Consider the following 11912-nt stretch of genomic DNA (forward strand, 5'->3'; position numbering starts at 1 on the left):
CACCAGATTTCCGTTGGCATCCTGCTGCTGAACGGGAATTGCCCGACATGCCGCCAGTTTGTTGTCCATCGGGGAACTGGGCAACTAAGAACTCCGTTCCGGGTTAAGTGACCGCACTGGGACCCATTTGGTGACCCACTTCGTATTGATTTCAGCACTCCTCCTCAGCCTTCTATTGTTTACCGTAATTCCCCAAAGCCAGGCGACGGAGTTCCCATCGAGATGGACTCCCCGATAAGCTCGCACCTATGTGCAGCCCCAAATTGGGCTGTCAGTTATCCGTAATTGTGTGAGTCTGGCTGCACGGCGAGAAATCTTGCAGGTTTTCAGATTGAATGTGAAGGAATTGGTAGTTTGCATTGATAGTAGTTTCTGCGAGTGCCAGAAAGTGTTTGCCTGTGTTGCGGTTAAATAGGAACTCCGCCCACTTATAAGGCAGTCGACTTACATTTTCACTTCCGCATCCGCATCCGCAAACGGCGAGGCCCAGGCGAAGGACATTCACACCCCCTTTTTGGCCACCAAGGAAACAAAAAGAAAGCAAAAACGTTCTCTTTTCCGAGTCCTGCCCTTTGGCATTCGACGAAACTATTAAATCACATTTTACGAGCGTTAAGTGCACAATTAAAAGCATTTCGTTAATGTGAAAAATGTGGCGCTGTCTTGGCTCGGACTTTTCCCCAAATTTCCACCCCCTCTCTCCCCCTCTCTCCCCCCTCTCCACCGCTCCATTGTGATGTAATTAAATTTTCAGCTGGCAGGCCGCGCATTGCTCTGCGTTCACCTTGGGACCACTTTTTCGGGGCCACCTCGCAGTTGGCACACCATCCGGATTTTGGGCCATAATCCCGGGACTCCGATGTGTCCTTGCTGCTGCAGATGTGTACAAACAAAAATTTGATTATGGCTTGATGTAGATTCACGTTGAGCGCCATTAGAAAGGTATCTTTGGGGTAAAAACTGACAGGTTGCTCCTTAATCTGAACCTTAACTAACCACTAACCATCGTAATCAATGCTTCGAACCGCGTTGGGGTCACCATGCCCCCGTCGAGGTCACCAACCCCCCAAACCATCGCCTTCACTAATGAGAATAACGCATACTAAGTGAGTAATAGGAGGCTTAGAAGGCGTGTGAAGTGCACACTTGATTTAGGATGTGGGTGGTGGTTGTTGGGGGTGTGGAACTTGCACCACCTTGCCACCCCACCAGCACAGCCCCCCTCCTACACCCCCCTCACGCATTCGCCTAAGTGCGGAAGCATGTTCAAGTGTGCTGGAAATGGAAAGCAGTGTGTTACTTGATTTTTTCCATCGACTTAACATTTCGCCTTTTTTGCTCATCACTCGCGATGCTCGCCCGATGACGTCACGTCCGCCCAGCTGCCATCGAGCAGGGGGCGTGGCCGAAAGGCGGGCGGCTGACATTTGACAGTACAAAGTTGCGATGGCCCTTTGCTATCCAAATAGAGGGAAAATAGGAAAGAGGGAGCGTAACAAGGTGTAGCAAAGTCAAGGAGGGAAAGCAGTGCGATTGAAAAGTACTATGATAGTAGTAAATGGGTACATGGTGGCAGAGCAATTGCTTAGTTCGGTTTGGGATACCTAACTCCGGAAGTCAGCTTTCGGAACTCTGCGATCTCACCTCGCTGAGGATGCAACGGAGGCATATACACACTCCTCCTCGACTTCTGGCCTCCCTTTTTGCGAATATGCCAGAGCTTCCGGCGCCGTCGTCCCGATGTCCCGATGCCCTGCTGTGTCCTTTGATATTCGGCGGATGGTAGAAGCTTTAAAGGCGAAACATTTAGTTTGTTGCATCTTTGGACATCTTTGCGCGCTCGCTGTACGTGACATTTTGCGGAAATGGAACGCAGCTAGAAGGCAGCAGGATGAAGATGCCAGCGATTTCTTATAATTTGCATTGATATTTCGATTGCCACAAAGCGAGCAGCAAAGCGGAAAGCGACCAGATGCACGCCCCAAAGGAAATCGGCCAGAAACGAGCATACAAAGGATATGTTATCCTTCACAACAAACTGCACTTTAGTTTCTTCAGAAATTAGGCAACTTTGGTGTGCTCCCATAAATGTACATACAAGAGCGGCTAGCAAGCAAGCATTAAAGTTAACCTTGGCTGGACATCATCAAAAGGTAAGTTTATGTGCAATCACGGATGGCCATAAACCCTCTAAGTAACGAAGGGCACCGAGCATGATTTTAATCGAAGGGATCAGGCGGCACACGACCCAAAGCAAGCGTATCCAATTCTGTTTTGGACCACGTCAGTGCTGCCAAAAACAACTCCTAACGAGGCTAACACTAGTGACGATCGCACCTCAACACGCAAAAGTTTTGATATCAGCCACGTCGAAACTACGGACACAACGGACACCATGTGTTTTCAAGAACTTGGAATGCAATCCCTTTAGTTTAAGTAAAGAAGACTTACAGTACTTCGTCGCTTCGTCACTACGTAGACTGCTGTGCACAGTGGTAAACGAATCAGGAGGCCAAAACTGAATAATAAAAAGCTCATTTTTTAAGTGCTTACCTCTAAGTATTACATACATAAGAAACTGCTTTTTGAATAGTTATAAGTGATATTTATAATTACTCGATTTTTACGGCCATAAAACAGATAGATGGGCATCACAGGAATAGGGCCTTCGTCCGTTTTCCTGACTTTCAGCTCTCTTGCTTTCCCCCTTCATTTTCCCCATCAGCCACTGTTGGTATTTCTGGATTTTCTCTTATTTCCACTCAGTTCGTGTCCGGATTGTCCGGCGGTGGCTAAGTCTTAAGACCCATAAAACTCATGTAGCATAACTAATAGGTCTTTGGCCAGAGAGTTTTGTTTATTCTTTGCTTTGCATTGCTTTGGCTATGCTCTTGTTTAGCCTTTCCGAACCACCCCTTCCCCCTGCCCCAGCACCCCCTCTACTCCCGATGGCAGTTCAATGGACGAGCGTTGAAATTGTTTTCATTATTTCATTTCATTTGGCCCGTGCCATGTGCACCTGTGAGTTATTGGCCAGGAATCGAGCCGTGGATTAAAGCCAAGCTTCCAGCGCCGCCACCCCTTAGTTTTCCCTCAGTGCTGCTTCGTGGAAAACCCCGCCAGAGCCCTGAGAAAACAGCGATCCCCCCGCCTCGCCCTTTGATGCATGCTGTGGCAAAAAGTATGAGCCATTAAATAAATACCCGCTGCAATCTGAAAGGGCAAAGAAATCGCGCTGCGGCAAAAGTTGCAAAATCGAAAGAGAGAAAATAGGAAAGAAAATATAGTTGCATAAATGGAAAAACGTCGCCAAAGAAGTTCAAATAGAAATGCATAATTAAAACTTAATGCAAACCATGCGTGAGTCACACTGATGTTACATAATCACGTGCAGATGTGATTTCTTGAAAGTTTTACAGAATATTTATGTTCACAATGTTCACTTTGGTTTATTTAATATTTATTAACAATAAATGCTTGCTTACTAAATGCAATTTAATAATTGTTTTTTGAAATATATTATAATATCATGTATGTAATACTTTTATTGCCTCGTGAAACTCTCAACTGCCCAGAGGCATCAGTTCGCGAATTTGACTTGAAAAACCATCAACTTTTCACCGTGATCGTCCAAAGGACCAAAGGATTTTATCACCGACTGAGGTGTACACACCCACACACACCTACACACACACACACCTGTGTGCTTTAATCAAATATTGGCAGGTGTACGTGCATGTAAGCCCTGAATTATGCATGTGTGCGTGTGCCTGGCGAACGGCGCTCGAGCATAAATAAAATAATTGCATATGTCGCGTGACGCAATTCACCTGTCTCCCCAATGGGAAGTAACCCCCCCCCCCCCTCTTCCCATTCCACCCACCCCACCCATTTCCGCCGATTTCCCCAAGTAATTCGCATATTTATTACATGCGCATGCCAACTGCACGGCGCGATGAGCCGATTACTAGATAACAAAATTAAAATATACTTGCATTTAAACAGTGTGATTTCTGCATTCCAGAGACTAGAGATGCAGCTGCCTCGTTTTATTAACGTTAGTCCGCTTCAAAACTAACCACTTAACGAATGGCGCTTAACTCTGTTTGCGAAAATCCCGCATTTACTCGTATTTTTTCAACGCATGAAAAATAACGAAAATGAAAATGACCCGAACGAATGTCACAATTAAAATTCATGCGGGGATTTCGGCCATCTATCACGGATCGGCGTATTGTCCTCTTCAGCAGTGCCACATTTTCAGTGTTTTCATTGGAATTTCCACCCATTCCCCCCATTCATATAGTACATATACAATACATACATATGTGTTTCTCTTTCAAGATTTTAAACTCCCCACAATATCATTTTTTGTGTTAGCTACTTTCATTGGAACAATGGCACCATGGCCATAATAAATAAGAGCGGCAGCAAGCCGCATAATCGACGCATCCTTTGAATATTGCACACGAATGTATCGCAATTCGAAATGAATATTAAACACAGGGGTAACACTCGCTAAGCGGCTTACAGGTCACAGGTCAAGGAACCACTAGGCATTCGCTATTTGGGGGCATCATATTGTTATCTTCCAGATAGTGAGATATGTATATAGACAGTGAGATATACAGATAGTGAGATAGACAGATAGCGAGATAGATAGATATTAAGACTTTCCTTCAAGGTAAATCCTTCGAGAGTTACATTTACCATTTTTAATAAACTCCAAACTGGCTAATAACTGCTCATTGGCCAGGGAAATTAGGTAAGATTTCCACCATCGGAGCATTTCTCCTTTCGCCCACTGCAGTCCTAGGGCTTTTATGAGTTTTATGAATTTCCACCTGGCATGCGAATGTAATACTCGGTTATTTAGCTTCAGTTACTAATACTTTCACTGCACTTTCCCTCCGTTTGCCCAGCTTTGTCTCACTCATCCGGTCATTTGTTTGGCTCTCCGTCAGACAGAAGCTCATTTCTCTAAGTCGCTGCATGAAATTTCATTTCAAAATATGAGAAATGCATTCGGCAACTTTGCTGCCACACACATGCACTGCGAGAAACTGATGTGTGAAGTCTCTCACCAATACTTTGTACTCTTATGTACTATAATTATAACACAATGGCTACTTTTTGCCCAAATAATTACTATATCCACTTCACTTTGGGATGAGAGTCGAGGAAAAGGGTTATCATTTTTCCCAGCATGGGTTGGTGTATAGAAAGTGGGTGGTGTAGGTGGTGGTTCAGTGGGGCGTGGCGGCGGTGGGCGGTGTGCGGTGGGTGGTGCCCCACTATGTATGTATGTTGACTTTGCCCAGAAGGTTGCGCTCTGGCACTCGGTTCCCTTATTTATTCAAGCAATTGCCACTGTCAACACAGCGCACATTGATAGGCCAATGATGAGGAGGAAAAGTGGGGAAAGTGGGAATAGAAATCGAAAATAAATTTTCAAACGATGAGGGAAATGGAAATGGCAAAGGCAACTTCTTAGCACTGTCTGTCTTGCCTGCAATTGGACAATTCTATTTTTGTTTATCTTTGTCTGTTGCTGTGCAGCTCATTTCGTTCATTTACATTTCCCATTTTCCATTTCGCCAGTAAATGTTGTGCACAGCAATAAAAGGAAATGTGAGTGTAAGTGTGACTGCGAGTGTGAGTGTGACTGTAACTGTGAATGGCGACAGGCGACAGGAGGCGCTGACACTTGCCGAGGATTGTCCTGTCCCATCCCGTCCTGAAACTCAAGAAACGGGAGTCGGGAGTCGGAGGTGCGGGGTGGGTGGCCTACAATATGCTCAATGTCAATTTGAATGGGAAATGACTTTGGGGAAAATCGCTTAATAGCGACTAGCGAGCATTCCCTTCATCCGCAAAGAAAAAGATAAATTCGTAATAAAAACGTTGAATATTTCAGTCGAATAAGGGATTTATTCATGTGCTATAACATCCAATAATATTTTTAAGTGACAATACAAGAATATACCCTGCAAGCAAAGGATATCTGCTATCAAACAAGAGCTTGAAGTGAAGTGTAAAGCCAGCAAATTGCTGCAAATCCACTTATTCATTGCCCAAATGAAAATGGAAAATGTGCTTTTCTTTTCCTTTTTTTCGGTCTGAAGAGTTCTTATGGCATTATGCCTAGCCATATCTATGCTTACGACTGTCAGTGACATGCATAAATTAACGCCGTTTAAAGGCCAGTGAAAATGGAAAGGCGCGAGTGCTGAAGAGAAGGTGGAAAGCCAAGTGAAAGCTGCCCGGAAAAGTATGCAGCAAAGATTTGCCGGCCTGCCATTTACGCAAATAAATGCGCCAAACTTTTACACGAAAAACGAGAGGGAAGTGGGAAAAAAATGCCAGGCAAGTGAAATCAACAAGGAGCTAACTGAAAGTCCGCATATCCAAATCCGAATCGCAATCCCAATTCAAGTCCAAGCCCAAACTTGTCGTCTGAGCCAACTACTTAGCGTCAGCGACAGGCGTTCCATTGCCACCCTCATTTCCCACTTATTTCCCAACTACACTGAAAGAAAGTGCGTCAGTTATTTCCATCAGTGGACGATATAGAATGTAACTATATATTTGGCATTGCCATATACTCAGTTTTTAAGATAATTATTATTAAATCTTGCAGATTTCCCTGATTTGTAACGAATACATAATATGTGTTTTTTTCAAGTCCCATTTGCGTACGTGGCAAAGTTGAGTGCCCTTGGAATGGCGTTTGTAGTCGCCTCAAATGGTGTGCGCTATTTTGTTTTAAATATATAAACACAGTAAATATAAAAGTATAAATACAAAAAGAAAAACGACGGAGGCTAAAGGGCGGCCAAATGTTTGGGCAGTAAAAATTGTTTACGACCACTAAAGGGAAACCGCGGAACACGACACGACAAGGACATCAGGCACAGGCGTTTTTCCCACACCAACCATCCTCCTCCCCCTTGGAAGTTGGGGGGATGCCAATGCCACACCCACTGCATAACCGCAGGTCACCATATTGCCAATGTTTATGCGGCTGCCTGACAATTTTATGCCCCTGCTGCCCAGGCGATTTCGAATTTTCAATCCATCCCGTCGAAGAGGCACTCAAACTGGCCATGATTCAATTTAAGGGGCCCATGATTTCAGCTTCAAGTCCAAAACAAAGTTTAAGCTTAACCACTTTTGTCTGCTCGACCAAAATCCATCAAAAGGGCGCTTAAGTACATGTGTTTAAGCCATAAAAAGCAACGAATGCCAATGAATTTAGCAGCGTTGCTTGCCTTGAATTTATATGCGAATATATGTATGTATATTTATACGAATGATTTTCAAGATGGGAAACTAAATTTTCCATAACCTAATTTCAAAGTTTTCTGCAGCAAGCAAAACAACTCAATTGGACGTAGACCAACTTAACCTTGGAGAACACAACTTGATCCGGCTGGAAGGACCAAGACAAATGTGGCTGTCAAAAATGATTTCGATATCACTCCATAGCTGCTGTGGCACCGCCCTTAACCCACCTTTAACCCACTTAGACCCACCGGGCCAAGAATGAGAGCTGCCTTTATATTCCTTGCCTTTCCGTTCTGCTGCTCCTTTTTGGCCAGCTAATCTGTTGGCTGGAGTATCGGCGTGGCTGGGGCCAAAGTGCCGGGCAGCAGGCAGGTGGGTCTCCTGCCTAAAATTATGCAATGCCCGGGCTTTAAAGTAGATTACACGAAATTTGCACACGAAGGCACAGAAGCCCACGACGGGCATTAATCACGGCAGAAACTCCTCCAATCCCCGAAACCTCCTCCTGCTATTGTGTGTGTGTTTTTAAATAGTTGGGCCACGCCCACTGGATGGCCGGGGGAGGAATGGGAAGAGCTGCAAATAAATTGCCAACGTGCCGGAATGCAACGAAAACCCTTTGGGTTTGTGAGATTTTTCCATATTGCTCCTTTTGGCTCCGGTTCCATTAGCCGCCTGAAACTGGTTATGCAATCCGCTCGCCCTCCCACGAGAAAAAATAAAAAAAAAAACAATAAAATAATAGAACAACAGCACATACACAAAAGCCGAAAAATTTGCATAATTTTTCAATTGTCTCTGGGGCACGTGGCGCAGGTCTTAAATATTTACTTAGCGCACTATTCCTAGGAATATTTCATCGAAATCGTACATGAGCTTTGGCTATAAAATAATTATTTTTTTGCCCTACACTAGCAGCATATTGCCTTTTTTTTGGCCGGTGTGTCGTCGTCCTTAAAATTTCCTTTAGTTCTGGTTTTTTTTCAGGTTTTTTGCTTTTTCCACTCGCCAAATATTTTTCTTGAGCCCAAAGTAAAATGGTATAAATCATGTTCAATATTATTTCGCTTTTTACCATCCGCTCCGTTTTCGTTTTTCGTTTTTCGCTTCGTATTGCGAATGGCCTGGGGTTAAATGATTTCATTTTGCGGCGAGATGACAACCCTGGCAGGAGCTGAAAAGCAGCACTTGTTGCCCTGTTGATTTGATTTTATTGCCCAGGAAGCGCACAAGAAAAGTATTGAATGCCAGAGAGGGGAGTGAGGGGTGCGATGGCAAGGAGAGATCAGGTTAGGCAAACATCCGTTGGCCAAAGTGGGCGGTGAATGTCGTGGCCAGGAAAATTGCTTTTGCGGTCGTTTCTGCCGACTCTGTCGTAATTACCAAAAATGCCGCAGGTCAACTCCCTGGCATCTTTCTTTCTTTCTAGCTTCCTGCCTTCCTGCTCCTGTTTCTGTTCCTGTTTCTGTTCCTGTTCGTGGCACTTGGCACTTGGCATTACCAAATTACCAAAAATACGAGCTGGCATCTCGGCAATACAACTAATTTGGGTTAAAATTCCATTAGCTGGACCAGCAATATGCTCAGCAGGAGTGATTGGAATGAATCACCCTGAAAATCAATCACCAAGACCCAGCACGCACCGTGATGAATAGTCGGATGCAGATTCAGATGGCCCCGGGGCAATTCTGCTAATGATGAGCATGCCACATCAGCGATTCTGCATATTTGGTGGAAGGATCATCATCTCATGTGACTATTTGAAATTATAAACCAGACATCGCAGTGAGCCTTGCCGTGCCAAACGGGCACGTCACTCATTTTATTCAGATTGTAGGCAGGGCAGCCAGTAGCAGTTCATATATTGCTTCATTCAGAGTGAGATCGGGCTGTGAGCGGCATTACTTCCAACATTGTGTAGAATTCGTAAAAGTTTTGTACATTTTACCGCACTCGTTGTGAGGCTAGATTTTTGGTATTCGGTAAGTGAAATCGAAATCGCGCGCCTGATCGCATAATTGAATAATCGAATCAATGCCCCGGGGCGTGTGTTTTTAAATACCGGATATTAAGAAGTAATTGAAAAGGGCAAAATGCTTTTACTTTGATGTAGACACACGCCTGCATTCCATAAGAGTCTACGCCCTAATATCGTTCCCTTTTTGCTGATTAAGTTTTTATTTTTTCGGATTGCCGCAAAGGAATTATGGGGGACGCCAGTGGCACACTAAATCAGGACGGAAAGGAGTTGGATTCCCTGGAAGGGCGTCGCCACCAGGAACCCCTTAAATGCCAACATAGGATGCTCTCCAGGTGGGCGATGTATACGATTCTGGGTCCCACGACGCGGGTTTTTATAGGAACAGCCGCTTTTTGGTGTACTTCTTCACTTTTGCAATTTCATAGCAACTATTTTGAATGCCACATTCGCCCGGTGAGTACCAAAACTCATTTCTTTATCGATATTAAGTGGGTGATAATCATCCATTTACAGGTGAATCGCTTTCGCGAGGGCGCCGACCTCTGTGCCGTGGGCTTTAAAGCTGTTTACGCCTGGATGCGAAGGCAGGAGCCACTGGAACCATCGATGCCGCCGGAGAAGCTGGTGATGCTCATTCACACGGCCATGCAGCTGGAGATGCCAAAGCTGCTGGCGCTGTGTTATGGGCTCTTGTGCACTGAGCGCTTTCGGGAGGAGCTCGCCTTTCAGGTTTATCTGAAGGCATTGAAATATCCGCAGCTTGAAGCGCTGCGCAAAGTGATGCTTCAGAGGATCGGCACGGCATTTGTGGCCGTGATTGGGGGATGTGACTTTCCGTGCATGCCCCTGGAGGATGTGATGACCATGCTGCAGCAGAACTCGCTGGGTGTCAACACCGAGATGGAGGTGCTGGTGGGCATTGTCAGGTGGCTGACAGTCAATGCGCATGATATTGCCAGAGCGACGCCACCGCTGATGGACTGCCTACGGCTCACTCTATTGCCACTGGCCATGCTGCACAAGTTCTGGCACAGAGCCATGGCTCCATTGCAGCCCAACGAACCCTTCATGAACTTCGTTCGTGGCCATCCGATGATGCGGGCGAGGATCAGCTGTGCGATTACCGTGGCGCAGTTGCAGCATTTGTACAGGACTCGTCGCGAGTTTCTCGAGTCCTGTCGCGCGAGGGGTTTCCTCGTCGATGTGCCCAGGGAGTGGATATACGACGAGGAATGCTCCTATCATTTGGCCAGGCCCAGTGCTCCCTATTCCCACACAATCCGTGTTCAGATCGCCATAGACTACGCACTACGCAGGAATGAGCGACTTACGGAATCTGCAGAACGATGGCGCAGACGTTTTAGGCCATTTCTGTCGCCTGCCGATGATCTGGACACCATCGATGAGGTGCCCGAGGACAAGGATGAGGAGGCCGAAGTGCCAGCAGCACCAGCAGTGCCAGCAGTGCCAGCAGTGCCTGAATCTGCAATCCTGCGTGCCCGTGAAGCCATCGCCCGCGAGCTCCAAGACCTGCGGCAGATTCTCAACGCACTGATGGAGCGGGCAAGCAGACGGGCTGAGCTGGGTCACCGACTGGAGCGACGCATTCGGGAGCTTGAAAGGGAAAACTCGTCGGGTTTCGAGGGCCACGCAATCCGCAATGAGACAAGTCGCGAGAATTCCCATAATTTCCAACTGCTGGAAGCTGGCCTCAGCAATACCTATTCCGATTCCGAGTCCGAGTCCGAGGTTCAGGACGCCAGTGATTCTTATTATTTTGAGCATATCTGTCGCTTGAGGGCGTTATTCCTGCCGGAAACCGAAGTTCCTCGCCAGGAAACGCCCGCGGAGGATGTGCGTCCCATGGAAAGCTTTGTGCTGAATGACGATCTGATGATCAACAAGTTATTGGAGCAACTCGATGTGGGCGAAATGAGCTAGGCATTTCGCATATATATATATATATATATATATATACATATATTCGCATATGACCCCCCTCAAAATTGCAGTTAACCTACATAAATCACACAAAGCGACCAATTTTCTCATTGTTTGGAGTTGTAATCCATATGGAATTGTAAATTACACTTGAAGCCACCACAAAATGTTCGATTCAAATGCCCCCAAAATGTATATATTTTATAAAAAACAACAACCATCTCAGAGGACAGCTCTATAATATATTGATAATATTGATTGGTAAATATTAGCGGACTATAAATTCGGTGAAATTGTTTGGGATGAATTTTCCTCGGTAGCTGTCACAATTTTTCAGACGGGACAGCTGTGCTAAGGACTTTTATCACTGCGCTTTTATTATTTCCGTCCGTTTAATTAAAGCAATTTATGCGGATGAATTGATTTCAATTATTTGCGCGCTGCTCCTGTCCACGACCACTTGTCCCAAATGGATTTCTTGTGTTTTGCCCGGCCAGGCAGCATATTGAATGTGGAGCAGGTGTCGCGAATGCGAGAAGCTTCCCCAGTTTGGCCAGTAATAAATAATCTGTAAGTTAGATCCTGCACCTTGGTATTGAATTTTACAAACCTTTGCCTCGTCTTCAATGTGAAAATGTCCTTTTCCACAACCGCCCACAACCGGTTTCGCATCATTAATGTTGTCCATGCGGGGAATCCCCGA

General features: G+C 45.6%; 1 protein-coding gene across 1 annotated transcript; it reads left to right on the forward strand.

Annotated features, from left to right (window-relative positions):
- The first annotated feature begins 9108 nt into the window (after nt 1-9108).
- Nucleotides 9109-11475, forward strand: LOC120456946. Its single transcript, XM_039644086.1, has 3 exons — nt 9109-9269; nt 9489-9721; nt 9782-11475. Exons 2-3 carry the CDS (start codon nt 9494-9496, stop codon nt 11207-11209), a joined length of 1656 nt encoding a protein of 551 aa, XP_039500020.1. The 5' UTR covers nt 9109-9269; nt 9489-9493; the 3' UTR covers nt 11210-11475.
- Nucleotides 11476-11912: the final 437 nt, after the last annotated feature.

Source organism: Drosophila santomea, chromosome X, assembly GCF_016746245.2.
Source record: "Drosophila santomea strain STO CAGO 1482 chromosome X, Prin_Dsan_1.1, whole genome shotgun sequence".
In the NCBI taxonomy this organism is placed as follows: Eukaryota; Metazoa; Arthropoda; class Insecta; order Diptera; family Drosophilidae; genus Drosophila; species Drosophila santomea.

Bases quoted from the DNA above. Each gene is read 5' to 3' on its own strand.
- LOC120456946 (XM_039644086.1), top strand. From the start codon at position 9,494: ATGGGGGACGCCAGTGGCACACTAAATCAGGACGGAAAGGAGTTGGAT. The intron at 9,722-9,781 runs GTGAGTACCAAA...ATCCATTTACAG, and splicing joins TTGAATGCCACATTCGCCCG to GTGAATCGCTTTCGCGAGGG.